The following is a 16726-nucleotide window of genomic DNA, read 5'->3' as shown; positions in this document are numbered from 1 at the left end:
AGAATCACACCTGACAAATTAATTGTGCAGGGGAGATGAGAGGAGGATGCTGCTGAGCAAACAGCATGAGGGTGTGAAAGAGAGAAGGACGATAAGTATGAAAGGGATTAACAGATAAAGTGAGCAGTGAAAAAAACAGAGGAGTTGACGGGGTGTAAATCAGAGGTGCAAACCATCCTGCACAGCAAAAGAAAAACTGTGAGCAGAAAACGAGAGCTAGAGGCAGTAAATCTAAATTGAATCTGCTGAGTAAGGTTTAAGGAGGCTCTAATGGAGTTTGCAGAGCGATTGTTTCCTTTGTTACGGCCCACAGGGCTACGACAGGTCTCGCTTTCTCCGCTCTTAGTTTGCATGAGCTTGTAACTAAGATTGAGAATGAAGCACAGAGGGACACAAACAGTAGAAAAGTAAAAAACACTTGAAAGTTCAAGAAGTGGATTTAACATCTGCACTCACAAGACAAAAAGTTTGAGTTTAGTGAGGTAAGATTAGGGCTGGGCGGTATATCGACTTTTTAGGGTACATTGATATATTTAAGGAAAGAAATAGGATAAGACAATATTATTTATATCTATTTAATTTGATGGAGAACCACTGTTGTAGTCTATCGAGTGACAGTGAGATGGCAGGTCACACATACTGATGTAACTTGTAAAGTCTCTCTCTCTGTCCACACAGTGTACATAATATGTCAATAAAGTACACCCTCTGTAAAGTAAGGATATTTAAAACGATGCCCGCATTTTTTATTACTATATACATTTGAAATAAACTGCCATCAACACAGAATTTGACTCATAACTACAATGGACTTACTTGATGCTTTTATATTCATGCAACTATTTTGTGCCCTCTGCTGCAAATCTTTAAACCTCTGTGTCACCTGTGCTATGTGCCAGAAAAAGTTAACTTATAGCCCTGCTTTTTAGTTTAAATCATTTTTCATTTAAATATATTGCAACTGATTATAAGCCCTGTCTTTGCGTTTTGTTTTGAACACAATCTGTTTTAATTTAAGTGTAGGTAAAATCTCGTATGTGGCTTTGACTTACAGCTGAATGATTGGTCCACTCTATAGAAAATACAAACATACGTATATTGTGTGTTGTCATTTAGCCTGAAAATGTAGCCCAGCCCTGGGTAAGATGGTATTCTTCTTCTACAATATAAGAATAAAAACTTAATCATTATAAAAAATGCTCTGTTCTTAATGAAGTCTAAACTCTCTGTGAGCATGCTCGGCCACTTGAGTTCAGTCAAAGACCATCAGCACTTTTAATAGAGGGGCATCTTTGAACTGGTGACTTTTATTTGTATTCTGCTCAATAATCTCATTATTGAGAAAGTCAACATGTTTTACATCAAGGTTTAAACTGACAATGGCTCCAGCTTCTCAACAGTGAGAAATTACTGCTTTTCTCTGTTTTATATAATTGCAAACTCTGTTGATTTGTTGGGTTTCAGGCTGCTAGTCAGATATTTAAAGACAACTTGGGATCTAGAAATATTTGATGTGCATTTTTCTCTATTTTGTCACATTTTACAAACATTTTTATCATCAAATTATATAAAAAAATGATAACACTTATCAGAAAATAACATAATTATTGGTGGAAACCCTAAAGTGCTGTATAAATGAGTATATCTAAATATATTGCTTTAACTGAGCAAAGACATTGAATATTAAGTGCCCTTTAGCAGCCATAATAAAGAGCCTTAGTTTGCAACAACACCATCTATGAACAACTCTTCCACATAAATAACAATGAATACATATCCTGGCTGAGGTCTGAATACTCAGCAAATGGTTCTGCATTTTACCAGCTCAGCTAATCATCGCACTCCTGTCAGTCCAAATCTAATTTCCACAGCAGCTAATGTCGCGTGGCTGGCAGCTTCCTCGAGTAGAAATCTTTTGGCTATTATTGCTTTGCCTATTACTTGAGCTGATATGCATATTAGTGTTTGTGTGTAGAAACAAAAGCTGAAGAAAGGTAGTTAACTTAGGAACGGTAAACTAAGATTTAATAATCATTCTTTCTTTCTCAAGCTTCAGACCATCCTGAATATTTCAAATGGGTTTTATTTTTTACTTTCGAGACTCGCTGACCTCAGTTCATCATGGATTTCTTTATATGGTCATTTACTCCAGGCCTACTACTGCAAGTGTTAACATGACCTAGCCTACACTGCTACTTAAAGCTACATGCTAACATCAGGGACACATGTAATCTTGGTACCGATGTTGTTAATTTCTCCCCAGTTTCAGATCAGTTTTTGATCATACGTTGTAAATTTTTCACGGCAGAAAGTGCTGTTAGTCATTCAAGTGCACTGCTACATGTAGCTACATGCTAACATCAAGGAAACATGCAAATTCAGTTGCTTTATTTCTCCGCAATTTCAGATCATATTCCTGTGAAGATTTTGGTTTCGGGGGTTTTATTGGGGATATTTTTAAGGTAGAAAGTGGCGCAATAATCTGTTACAGTCATTCCGTGGCAGCAATGGCAGTACAGAGATATCAATACAAAAGACCTGGAAATGCTGAGCAATCACAGAAGACTGGGCTTTTTGGGAAGGGAGGCTTGAAGAGACAGGCACTACAACAGAGTGTCTTAGACAAGTGTATGACAGTATGGGGAAAATAAAGTGTTTTTTCAAAATTAAACTTGTAGAAACCCAAAATACAAGTGTGAACCTGGAAATGAGTAAATGGCATAAAATGATGAGCATAAAAAAATTAACTACATCTATTCTATCAGTACCCTTTGTCAGTCAACTAGATCTGGTTCCTATACAGAAATACTGTACATATGACAAAGTTTTAAAACCTGTACAGTCCACTCCGTCTCTGATATTTTGGTCTATGGAATTTATTTTATCCTTCATCTGTTTCTTCTATGAAATATGATTCATAAAATTATAATAAAGTAATTATGTACTGTACCTCTGGGCTCTTGCGATTCTGCAGGATCTGTTTGTCTGTGTCTTTGGAGGCAAAGAAGCGAGTGCATCCTCTGTTCAGGTACTGCAACACAAACAGAAAGAGAGGAAAATAAGCAAAACTTACGAGAACAAAGCAATGAGTCACACAAGCACTTTGAAGTACACTGAGGCAAGTCGAAAACTGTAAAAATTACAGGTAAGCCAGGTAAGGATGTCTCGTGGAGTTTGTGTGTGAGAAATCTGAAAGTTTTTGATCTCAAAACAAGTTTCCTTGGGTGACTTGACATCTTTTCTCTTGTATAAATGCATGTCTGGCATACGAAGAATCTCTCCACTTTTCTGTTGGTCTCAATTGTTCAGAATTCATTTCAATAATTAAATTAGCATTTGCACAAAAAGCAATCCCATCCCCTCCGTAATTGATTCTGTACCCGTTTTAATGGATTTTCACCAGCTGGCCTCCCCTGCTGTACATATATGCAGAGGAATGGGGTAACAAACTTCCCAGGTGTATTTGGAGAGGAGGGAAATGAGAGATTGGAGCTTATCTTGTTTGGAGAGGGGGAGTCCTTCTGGCCCGATCAGACTGACATAAACAACAGGTTTCATTACGGGAGAAGCCACAGGGAGGACTTTACGCTGGTTCTACTCTCCGTCTCTTCAAAGGATCGCAGATGGGACACATTCTCCATTTTGTTCCTCTTGTTTTCCTCGTCTGCAAAACACTTGTTCAATCTAACTCTTACTCCCGAAGGCTCCTACACACTCTCCTCGACACAGAAGTGGACTACTGAAGGCTGAGGTTGTTTACTGAATACTTGAGTACTTCTCTCACCTCAGGTTTTCAAAATATGGTATTTTTATCTCGACATTTGTGTGATGGTCGGAATTACATTTAATCTGAGATAAGCTCTTAAAGTGTCACTTTCATCCGTCCTTGTTTGTTCTTTTCTTTCAACCTTTTAGGCCATCTTTCATTTCTTCAATATATACATAATCCTTTTTGCATTTCTTTACTTCTTTAAATCCCTCAATCTTTGTTCCTTTGTTTTTCATCTTTTCTTTCAGACTATTCATACTTCTAGATGTCCTTTTTCCAATGCTAGTTTACTTCTTTCCTGTCCTCTTTCATTCTTTTCTTTGCTATCTATCTTCCTTATGTCACCTTTCTTTGCCTCCTTCCTTCCTTCAGTCCTCTTTCTATATTTGTTTCCTCCTGTCATGCTTTCTTTTCAACTCCTTACATCCTCACTTCTTTCCTTTATTCTGTTTATTCCCAAGTCTGTTCTGTTCTTTCATGTTTTTTTATTTCTGTAAATTATAATTTTCTTCTCTGTATATTTGTTTCCTATATCCTGACTTCTTTCCTCCATTCTTCCCCTTCTTCTTTCTCTCATTTCATACTTTCTTCTTTCTAATATTACCATATCAGCTTCCTCACTTATGTCCGTCTGCCCTTGATTGTTTCCTTAACTCATTCTGCACTCTTTTACGCCATTATTTCATTCCCTCTTCAATTCTTTAAGTCCTGCCTAATTTCTTTGCATCTTTCCTTCTAATCCACAGGCTAAATCACCTGATGGATATTTCTGAGACTGCATTAGGGTGGTTCTCGTCTTTTCTCACAGATATGACTTTGTCAGTGTCTGTAAGTGAACTTGTGTTGGACACTGCTGCTTTGCCATGTGGTGTCCCCAGGGATTGGCCTTGGGGGCTCAAGTTATTCTCCATAGACATGCTGCCACCAACATCTCCAATCGTCAGTACGCCGATGACATCAAGTTGTATTTTTCATTTAAACCTGATGAGCTTCACAACCTCTCAGTACTACACAACTGATTAAAGGCAATAAAAAACTGGACAGCAAATAAATTTCTGCAATTAAATGCAGATGAAACTGAAACTTTTACTCAGCGATGTGGCAGAACCTTGTTGCCATATCCTCATCTTTCCGGTCTAGTTTGCGTAATACTGGAGTGTTTTCTGAAACCATAAGTTTTGTTGCTCACATTAGGACTAACTGACTCAACCATGTTTCTTCCATCTCATTATATTTGTGCCTTATGCCCTTACTTCTTCTCCTTCTTTCATGCCTTGTTTTCGTTCCTTCCTGGCCTCTATCTTTCCATATTTATGTAGTAATGTCCTGCTTTTCCTGCTTTCTGATCCTCTTTCCTGCCTTAGTTTTGCACTCATTTTTGTCCTGCCTTATTTCTTTACCAATTAAGTTCCTTCAGTCCTTCTCCCTGTGTCCTAGTTTGAACAGAGGATTTACTTTGATTACGGTTTCCATTATGGTATTTATACTTTTACTCCTGTAAAGAAACTGAGTGGTTCTTCCACCATTTCTGTGTTAGTTGCATCATTTTTAATGTCTTATCTGGACTGTGTGAATCACCAAAGACAATTTAAGAAAATGCCCTGAACAAACCTGAACGCCCCTTACCCCTCCCTCTTGCCTAAACAAAACTTTAAGAGTTAATCACAGACGCTGAGCTCGATCTTCTACTGCTCTTCTAAGAGAACTTGCTGGATCTTTTTTCACTTTCCCCCACCAGCAGGGAAAACTGTAGATATATGAAGCTATTAAAAGCCGTTGAACTGACTGTGGGAGGTGTAATAAGTTGCAGGGGGACACTGGCAGAGCCCTGCAGAGCAAGCGTCGGCACTTTAAGGCCTGACAATGACGCAGGTGAGAACAGACTATTGAATTGAGATGCTGCCAATAAAGGGATGACTCTGTCAAAAAGAGCCTTCTCAAAAAATGCTTTTTTATTCTCCTCCAAAAGAAGTGGAGGCGAGTATGACTCAGCTCTTTTCTGAGAAGCAAAGACAAAGTCTGTTTAGGATCTGATTTTAGCCTGAGGTCAAATAAGAAAAAGATGCACAGGGAAACAACTGTTTTTTTTGTTTATTTTTGATATTACGGCTACTAAGTTATTGCTTTTTATTTTGTCTTTTCCCTCTAATGTACTCATTATTGCACTGATACACATCATCATTTCTAGTTTATGTGATTCTCTTTCTTTTAACTCTTTAGTCCAAGGATGTTTTTTCACACCCTTTATTGACAGGCTCTTGATGTAGTCACAGCATGCCATATATTATTATTTTCATAGCAAGCTGGTCTCCTCAGAGATGCCAGCAGTTGGCATGTGCAGGACTGAGGGTACAACTGAGGAGTTTTACATTCCACAGTTAAAGCTGTACAAGTATCTTTACATCAACAATGGATGAAATGGCTATGTGCAATATGTGAGGTGTTGAACCCACACAGAATTATCAACAACTCTGCAGCTCTACTGAGCTTTTTAAGATTCTTTAAGCTCAGAGTTTGTTTGTTTTTTTGTTTTGTTTTGTTTTTTCAACATTTAGCAGCTGAAGAGACAGATTTTTTTCTCAGGAGTTGGTGGAGAACAAAGCAAAGTTAGAAACAGAGTAAATATTGGATTCAATTTCAGTATTTCTTTGGCAGAATTTTATTCCCAGCAGCCTAAGGAGCACTTTGAAAAAGTTTTCAGATTCATAGTCTTGTTGGGAAAAACACTAAAACTTTATTTTAGGGGTCCATAAAGTTCTAATAATTTTCTGGAAGTTTCCTTGTAAAAGTTATATTGCACTAATTAGTTATCAGTGATTTCTATTAGAGTTTTGTTAGCTGTGTTAAGTTTATAATCAGTGGTTGAATTTCAGAGATTTGTTCTGTAAAATAATCCCTCAATCTAAATAGACCTCACCAAAATTATAATTGAACAGCTAACTATAAACCACACATAATTACAGAGAACAGAGCCTGTTTTCTCATTTCCAGTCTTTATGCTAAGCTAAGCTCACCAGCTGTTGGCTTTAATATATACCTTCATATTTATTGTTAAGACAGAAGGGTGGCATCAATTTTCTTTTTTTTAATAACATTTAATTTTATAACAATGAATATTTCTTTTGTATTATTTCTACTTATCTATTTTTGTTCTAAAGAAGAAAAGAGGCTTTTAAGTAGCATCTGGTGTCTGGATTTGTTGTTGTTTTTTATATTTATCACAGTTACAACCATTATTTTGATATTTAATTTCATTTTCCTGCCTTTTTTAAAAAAAATATATTCCCACTCGTGCATTAATATATACACTTTTTTGTGTCTGACTTCTGTACTTCCCCTAAATCTCCCTTCACAGTTACCTGCATCAATCTGAATTTATCTAGCAAAAGAATTTACAGTTTATTGGATGTCAGTCTGTTCAAAAGAAAGAATCTAGTTTTTGTACTCTAAAGTGTAAACTTTGCTGTTTGCTCAGAGCATGTCAACATATTACATTTAAGAGGTCTGAAGCTGACAGGCAAAATGTCTAAAGATCAATACTTCTTTTATTTGAGCAACATAACAGCAGAACTGTAAGAGCCATTATCTGTGCATTACCCACTTTCATTGCAGCCATTACTGGACAATTCTTTGTTTGTATCTAGGGGTGAACAATTTATGTATAACGGGGAAACAAACCTGATGGTAAATGCGGCCATTTGATCCTCCTCTCCTCTTTTACCACAATCAATGACTAATAAACACAGTACAGTGTGACAGCCAGATGGGCTCTAGCTTTAATGAAGATCTGGTGCCAAAGACAGCTGGGCTCAGTGACGGCTCAGTGCTGCCCTCTGCTGTCTCATGGTGTCAGTGTTTCATCGGTTCCCACTCCAGCCTCCCTTAATGTATACGTATAAGCGTTTTAACTTTTCTTGGAACATGTGTGTGCAAATAGCTCACAATAATCTATATATATATAAATAAATGATATACAGGTATATATTGTGTGTGTGTATATGTATATATATATATATATATATATATATATATAAATATATATATGATATACAGGTCCTCACAAATCCCCTTAGTTCGCAGTAACAGAGACGTGAACTGGGACGTGAACAGGCCGAGCCCAGATTTATTCAGTCTAATAGCACTGGATAATGTCCTGCATTTGCATGTCAATATGTCTAATATCCCCGTGACTCTAAGTAGACTCTCCAGCAGCTCTGATCACACGTTCATCATCACAGGAGAAAAGATGTTTCCTGATGAGGACTAAAAGTATGGTGTGGCAAGAAATGACTGAACTGGTGAAAAACTGGTGGAGCGTCATGCTGCCATTTTCTCTCATTTCAGTCTGTCCATATCTATCTGGGGACCAGTTCTGACTGTCCTCCAATTCCTTTTGGATCAGGTGTCACATCGGGTTTGGACTGTTATTCCACAGATCTGTTTTTAGAATTCATGGGTACAAAATCTTGGACTTTTAAAGGAGATGCTGGTGCAAGCTGTCCGGCTGAATGTTAAGATTAATTTTGACTCAGAAATACTTTAAGGGGAACTACACTCATTTTTAACACTCATACATTTTATTTCTATGTTCGAAGACAGTCCAAAAGTGTTTGTAAACATTAACAACTCTCCCAAATCCAAAAACTAGAGTGCTAAAACTCAAAAGTACACTGTTACTACATGCTAACTTCAGGAAGCCATTGCCAATGTTGTTTATTTCAGATCATATTCCTGATGAAAGATGTCCAGTTGTGTTTTATTTACTTTTATTCACAATAGACAGTGCTGCTATACTCTGGTACAGTCATTCCCCTGGCTGCAATGACTGTGCATAGACACTGAGATATGGGAGACCCCTAACGCTGACTAATCAGTGCAGACTGGGCTTTTTCTACAGGGGAGCTTAAAGACCACGGAGGGTGAATACAGGTGTTCCAGCACGGTCTGTATGAGGACAAATGCAGTGTGTTTAGTGTGCATTAAAGTATGTAAACATGCTAGTAGAAACCCAAAATACAAGTATGTACCCGAAATGAGTGTGATAGTTTCCCCTTTAAATACTTTCCTTCCTTGTTTGAAAATGTTTTCACATGAAATAGGAAGCACTATGAGTGTTTCCTTCTCTTCTCCACTGGGAGGTCAAAGGTCAGGTCCAGTTACCAACATGTTTAGCGCACATCAAGACGACTTGAACTTGCCAGTTCAACAATACAACAACCCAGACAGGCTTTGTGACGTCACATCTCTTATCAGACATGACTGTCTCGTGTGGAGAGTCCAGATGTTGTAGAACATCTGCTCTCCATCAAGTGTGTAAAAAAAATGAATGTTTCTCTGAAAATACAAACATAAATTAAATATCTCAAGGCAGTTATTCACACTTACAGATGAAAGCATTCTCACCAACACCTGCTGCTGAAGTCAGCCTGTTTGTACATATATCTTATATATTTTTATGAAGAGCGTCTAGGGACAGAGGGCGTCACTTGAGGCAAATAAGTGATTCTGGATATGGGGCTATATAAATGAAACTGACTTGACTTGGCTTTTTTGTCTCCTCTCCAGAATACTCAGAGACTGATGGCACACTCTCTGTAATTCCCGATTCTCTTTAAAAAGATTCCCCAAAGGCACACAGAGAAATTTAAAAGGCCCTCATAACGTCCTGATTTGCATTTTTAAATCTGCATGGACTTCTAATTTCATCAGTGGGAGTGGAGACACAGAGAGGGTTCTTGCTGACAAAGCTAAGACAATAAAATATTATTTCTTCAATTTATTTGATTTACTTCCTGTTGAAGTTAGCGTTAGAGGGAGTTAGAATGATTTAAAAGCTCCACTTGTTGCCAAGAGAGTCTATGAGTCTATGACGAATTTACTCAAAAGAATTTGTATTTATGCCTACTGGCCAACATTATTTATCGTTACTTATCACTTCGGTGCTGCCACTTTTTTTATAAATAAAGTTACAATATAGGTAATAATTCTGTCTGCAGAAGTAACAAAGCTGTGCAGCTGTGTGGGGAGGGACAGTCAGTCATCTGAGTTAAGACAGGAAGCTGCTGGATACCAACTCAAATTTCTGCTCCTGCCTCCAAAATGGTCTGTCTATAGACAGAACCTAGCATATGACAGGGGTTTGTTTTTTGTTAATATTACATACATAGTTTTTCATTTTGTACAAATTGACTAGATAATTAACAATTCCTGAACATACTTCATGATGCTGAAAACCTAAACACTGAATGTGCATTCTTTTGTATGCAGGCTGCTGGTTTAAAGTGTTGGCACCTTTTTAACACCAGTTCATGGAGAAAGTAAACTGTTTTCTGATCGGCAGTTACAATTATTTGTTCTTACTGTCAGAAAATCCTGTGAAAACCAACAATTTGTTCGTCTGTCACCTGTCAGTGGCTCTTAGCTCCAAGCCCATTGGTTTCTACTGAAGACATACATCTTTAAAAACACCTCACAAACATATTGTTTCTAGGGCTGTCGCCTTCTGGTCGAATGGTCAATTGGTTGGTCGGACAATCAGCAGTGGTAATTTAATGAGGCCATGTGTCCACCAAAATGTTACTTTTCACAGCTAAAACTGCAGATCTTGTTCAGCACTTGTATTTATTCTCTATGATGGTTGGTCTTTGTGGAATGTGTCCTGTCCCTTCTCATCTGTGATTGGACGGCTGGTGACAGTGATGGGCACAGCATTTTACCCAAAGTTACACATTTTTAAACTCTTATTTTTAATCAGAAAATGGATAAACAATCACAGAAGACACTCAGTGTTGGATTTATCGCTATGGATTTATTTTACTAAGTCTCCCTAAAGACACCACAGTTCAAGGCTGGATTACCAAACTTCTGGCAGGAATACGATCACACCAGAGCCCCTGTTGAAGCAGCACAATGGCTAACATTAGCTTCTGCGCTAAAGATAGTGAGTCTCTCTCTCGCATGAAGCATAACAGAGTTATTTAACGTTAGTCACCTAATGTTGTCTCTGTGGCCCAGAGATAAAAAATATGTTATAAATCTATATCATATTTTGTACTTGATGGAGAGACTCTGATCAATACTGCACCCTGATGTGTCCATCCATCATCTGCAGTATCCATCTATCTCTCTTTACATCCGTGGTGTCTGTTTGACTGATTTATTTCTAGATGTGACCAGCCCACATGAGTTCATTAAACACCATATGTATAGTTTTTATCTAAAGAACATTAAAGACAAGCTGTGATGCATCCGTACCCTGAACGTGTCCGGTGAGCTGAGGTGGAACTTCTGCCTGATGTCCTCAGGGGCTCCAGCACACAGGCGGTAGAAGATGTGGTAGTTTCTCTCCTCAGAGCTTTGTGTGCAGATCCTTGACTTCTCCAGCAGGTAGTGCGACACAAAGCCGCCCACGACGGCATTCTAAGCACACAAGAAACACATTTTAATATCCTAAATAGCTACCAACTGCATTTAAAGCATCTGTCAAGGCAAGTTGGCATCATACTCTATTACTTCTATTATTAAAGTCAGTGACGTACTTTGGATGGAACTAGAAATATCAATAAATTATGAGCAGTGTCGCATTTTACATTGGTTTTCATGGAGAAAACTGCAGTTAATAAAGTAGGAGATCAGGAAAGCTCAAAGATAATACAAGCAGTATGAAAACTAAATGGAAATATTGTGATTTATAGCATATACGCAGGCCTGCAGTCACGACAGATACAAAGACAAGTAATGATAATAACTGCAGAAACTGAGGCCTCATTACTATTTGTTTTTTGCTGTGCAAGCAGCTGAGATGATACAGGGAATATTGTGTTTATTTATGAATACAGAGACATTCATTAACTGCATATGAAGATCAATATAAACAGTTTAAATAGCCATAGCTATTAGGCATCATATTTAATTCATAGCTTTTCATTGTTTGTGAAACACTCATCTAGAGAGCGCTCAGGAGACAAACCAAGAAGTTTAAATCTGTTATTATTCTTTGATAACACAGTGAAGTACCTTCTCATTGAAGTGGATTTCCACAAACTTTCCAAAGCGGCTGCTGTTGTTGTTCCGGACAGTTTTTGCATTTCCGAAAGCCTCCAGCAACGGGTTGGCTGCAAGGTTAGAGAAGGAGTCACAAACACAAATTCATGCAGAGAAAGCAATGTCTTTAACGGACATGAAGAGCAGCAGTGAGTCTGACCTTCCACTATTCTCTCGTCGATGTCCTGACCGGTTCCATATGAGGTTGTCAAGTATCTGTCAAGAGAAACACAATATAGGAGAGTTACGAAGGGTAATACAACAGGCCTGCAACAAACACTGCCTTTAACACTATCAGAGTGTTGATTCCTCTCAAAGGTATATCCTGAGGTTGGAGTTTGTAGGTTTTTTTTTTACTTTATACTGAGAGCCACTACTTTTTCAACCCCATTTATAATACTGAGACAATACTTTTTATCTAATTTGAACATCACTCAGTAATCAGAATAATAAACAGAGTAACCCAATACATTGGTATATATTTGACATATTTACATTTTCATAAAATACACCTTTTCTGTTACGTATGTAATCACTGCAAAGTAAGTTTATGATGAGGGTACAATAAAGCAAGGTGAAGCCATGTAAAGAGATAAATAAAACAAAGTGTAGTAAAGTGAAGTATTAAAGAAAAGTGAAGCGGACTAAAGAAAAGCTTAATAAAGTGAAGTAAAATAGAATACAATGAGAAAAAGTAAAGTGAAGTAAAGAAGAAGTTAAAGGGGAAATTTTGGTACTTTCATCCTGGACCCTGTTGTCCCATGTTTTTGTGTTAAAGTGATTAATGGGAACATCAGTGTCTGAAACTGTTTCAGTATTAAGTGAGACCGCTGCAGCCGGCAGCTGTGAAAACTGGCTGCAGTGTAACCATGTGGTTTATATGCAAATATAATTTACATCCACTGAAAGTGCTTGTTTTTGCCAATAACATGTTTGGATTAATATGCTAAGTGTCTGACAACATTATGGAAAGGATCTCTACAGAGGTAGAGATTGATTAAGAGTTATATCTAGAATATATAACTAGAAATCACCAGTGCCAAACCCACCAGACCCCATTTAATAAACAGTAATTTTAGCTTGTATAAAAGCAGCATATTTTCCTATCTAACTGGGTGAATTAAGGGTTTATTTTGACCAAACCAGAGCTGGTGATTGTTGGAACAGTGGAAAGAAAAACCAAGGTGGTTTCTGAGAGTTTATGTTTGTTTTTGTTTTGTTTTGTCAACTTTGAATGAAGTGTGTTTTACAATGATTGAATTACTGTTTATTTCAATGGGGTCTGGTGGGTTTGGCACTGGTGATTTTGGGGTTGTTGCTGGTTAAACAAAAATGATCTTACTCTTTAACAAAAACATCTGCCTCTGTAGGGATCCTTTCCATAATGTTGTCAGACACATAGAATAATAATCAGAACATGTTGTTGACAAAAACAAGCACTTCCAGTGGATGTAAACTGAGGGTGCCCCAAGTTGTTACATTGCCATCTGTTTTGCAGCTGCTGGATGCAGCGGTTTCGCTCAATAGTGGACCAATTTCAGAAACTGTTGACTCCATTAGTCACATAAACACACAAGCATGGGAAATAGGATGTATGTAAGTAAAATAAAGTGGACTGACTTGAAGTAAACTGAAATACAGTGACGAAAAGTAAACAACCACAAAGTGACATGACGTAAAGTATGGTCAAGTTGACATAAAATAAAGCGATATAAAGTAAAGTAAAGTGACCAAGTTGAAAAACAGAACATAAATTGACACCTCTGGTCTTCAGACATGTTCCTGTCTACACAGTGTTTAAAGATGCATCGTCATCCTCACCTGAGCACAAACTTAGTATTTTCGGTCTTCCCGGCCCCGGACTCCCCTGAGACGATGATGGACTGGCTCATCTTTAGGACCTTCATGTCCCTGTACGCCTTATCAGCTGGCCGAGAAACACAGACGGAAGCAGCTGTTAGATTATACTTTCCTCCGCCTCAAGGACACAAACCTGACCCCAATAATCAAACACATATTACACTTTTTTTATGTCTGCAATATAAAGATGATAAGGCAGTCTGAGTCCAGATGGAAACTGTGGTGTTCAGATGAGTGTGGGAAATCTGAGCGCTGACTGCTGCCTGGAGGACAGATTGTAAACTACAGCAGGAGATTATTAACAAATGGACACTGCACAGAATCGCTTGTTGGTTTTGCTCTTTTCATGGGATTTGAAGACTCCAGGAAAAAAATAGAATACTGAAGCTTAGACTTAAGGATATTAATATTGTTAGGTTTGGCATGATAAGATATACAGACTAATTTTGTTTTAGAAATACAATATTTTTTAGTTCCTACAAGCCCAAAACAAATTTGTCTAAATCTAGATTTAATGTGTAACAATGTGACATGTGTAACAATGTCCATAGACCTTCCTGAGGGGATTTCTTAAGAATAAACTGAGGTCTTAAGAAGTGTCAGCCAAACTCCAGGTGTAAGATCAATCAAAAATGACCATGAATCAAACACAAATTAAATTCGCAAAATCAAAAATGATAAAAATCCAACCAACAGAAAATAGAAAAACTCAGGAAAATATTTGTTTTATTGCTATCAGCATGACTGGCAAAAAAAAAATATGTCCTCGAGTGAAAACATAACTCTAAAGTGCTGGGTGATGACAAATCAATAATATATCCTCTAAAACAGCCATTTGTCTCTGACTCATAGTGGAATCACTGTTTGACAGCAAAGAGAGTTCAGAAACCTGACAAATGCCAAAATAAAAAACTAACAAAAAACAAGCTTGTCCTGTTACTTAACCTGTTAACATTAATAACAATAAACACAGCTCCTCCCACACAGAAATAACTCTGGTACACTCAGCAGAAAACAGCCTGATATACATTAGACGACCAGACCTACATATACTGAAGCCACAGATATGAAAAGCAAACAACAAGCCCAAGCTCCTCTTTAATCTCCAGTCATTTTTGTTTACTCACCGATGGCATAGACATGCGGCGGCAGCGTGCCCAGCGACCTGCCCTGGTACTGGCTGATGGTCTCCGGCGAGTAAAGCTTTGGGATGTCATAGTACGGATTCACTGCGATCAGGATGTTGGCTACAAACGTCTGGATGAGGAGAACAACAACAATCATTAATCAGAAAACAAATCCAATGACTCACAGCAGCCACAGAAACAAAACTGCAGCCTCATGACCAAACATTGTGATATTCAGAGCTGTCCAGCAAATGTGTTGTAATGACATGTTTTCATTTACTTTCCTACATTTCCCAGAACCCCAATGCAACAAAAGGCATCTAATTCCTGCTTTATGTACTTATAGTGGGAGGAACAGATGGAATTTTTGTAGGGAAGAAAAAAATAGTAGTAAAGCCCTTTTAATTCAAACTTTATTCTCAGCTCCAGTGTTGTATTTACCTTCAGATGTTCACTAGTCACTGTTAATACATCATTTTTACTGGAATTGTGAAAATTCACTGCTGAATTTAAATAACAGAAACTAGACATAAAGTCCATAAAGGCTGGTGATAAAACTGAATTCAATATTATTCACATTACTGTTGAGGAATTCTTTAATCAGCTATGTTACATTGTTTGGCCCCACATCTGACGAAACTTCTAAAATGTATAGAACAAAACCTGCTATTCTATTTTTATTATTTAATTTTTTAGACTCTGCATGTCAATACTGACTTAAACAAAATAATTAGATTTTTTTTTTGTTACCATTGGCATTTTATAAATTTGTGTGCCCTTTTTTTAAATTGTACAGCACTTTGGTCAACTGCGGATGTTTTTAGATGTGCTATATAAATAAACTTGATTTGTTTTGCTTAAACCACATCACAATATTATCACATTCAATATGATAACACAAGATAATATTCAAATCATTGCCTTGCAGTCCAGTGTTGTTACTGTTAGCACCCTGAACATGTTGTTAATGAATATGAGGAGATTTGAGCTAACAAACTTTGTATGAATCCCTCTGTGTTGCTGTTTAGAGCAATTTACCTATTGACCATGTGAAAAATATATTAAATCATTTGTATGAGTAAATATTCAAGCCATGACTTTAATTCAGCAGTCAGTTCCTTCTTCTGCCACTAGATGTCAGTGTGCACTGAGTCTGATTCAAAGCCAACACCAAATCAGCCAAACCACATCAGCTCAGATTTCGTAATAAGACCATTAGAAAACACTAACTGTGGTCACTAATGTGTGTGGTGAGTGTGTTTATGTGAGCTGTGTGTGTGCTCTTATATTTCTGTGTTTCTAAAGAGCAATTTGAGTTTCAGACCATGGCAGTGGTCAGGATTGTTGACAAAGTTGGAACATTCTGGAAAGTGAGGACAAAAGTCAGGACATTTTTAGGGGGGAAAAATGATGTTTTTAGTAAAGTGAAGAAATTTTCGGAAGTGGACACATTGTCAAAATGCCAGGACAAAATTTTGATATCTTTTTAAAATTACATATATTTGGGGCAGTGAAGTCACTTTTGGAAAATGAGGACACATTGTCAAAATGCCAGGACAAAATTTTGATATCTTTTTAAAATTATATATATTTGGGGCAGTGAAGTCACTTTTGGAAAATGAGGACTTATTTGGAGTGTGAGAGCAGTGCCCAGTCCTCAGTTCTTCAAAGGGCTGTTTAAGGGTTAAAGGTGCCCACTGTAGGGGCGTTGGTGGCTTAGTGGTAGAGCAGGCGCCCCATGTACAAGGCTGTTGCCGCAGCAGCCCGGGTTCGAATCCAGCTTGTGGCCCTTTGCTGCATGTCATCCCCCCTCTCTTAAAGGCATTAAAGGCAAAATGGCCAAAAAAATATCTTTAACAAAAAAAAAAGGTGCCCACTGTACTCTGTCTTATTTTCTGTCATACACAGAATATCACAGTGTCAGATG

At 37.6% G+C, this 16726-nt stretch overlaps 1 protein-coding gene across 6 annotated transcripts in view; it reads right to left on the bottom strand.

Annotated features, from left to right (window-relative positions):
* The window catches only part of myo6a (myosin VIa), a 185631-nt gene that overhangs the window by 133839 nt on the left and 35066 nt on the right, over positions 1–16726 (bottom strand). For all 6 annotated transcript variants that reach the window (XM_049590924.1, XM_049590925.1, XM_049590926.1 and 3 more), the window contains exons 5-10: positions 14800–14929; positions 13634–13739; positions 11973–12028; positions 11786–11883; positions 11024–11188; positions 2951–3031 (exon numbers count right to left, since the gene is read on the bottom strand). In XM_049590924.1, the coding sequence (XP_049446881.1) occupies positions 2951–3031; positions 11024–11188; positions 11786–11883; positions 11973–12028; positions 13634–13739; positions 14800–14929 (636 nt within the window). The remainder of the gene's footprint in view (positions 1–2950; positions 3032–11023; positions 11189–11785; positions 11884–11972; positions 12029–13633; positions 13740–14799; positions 14930–16726) is intronic.

The sequence above is a fragment of the Epinephelus fuscoguttatus genome, linkage group LG11 (genome assembly GCF_011397635.1).
Source record: "Epinephelus fuscoguttatus linkage group LG11, E.fuscoguttatus.final_Chr_v1".
NCBI classification, from domain to species: domain Eukaryota; kingdom Metazoa; phylum Chordata; class Actinopteri; order Perciformes; family Serranidae; genus Epinephelus; species Epinephelus fuscoguttatus.
This window is presented reverse-complemented; position numbering and strand designations above follow the sequence as displayed.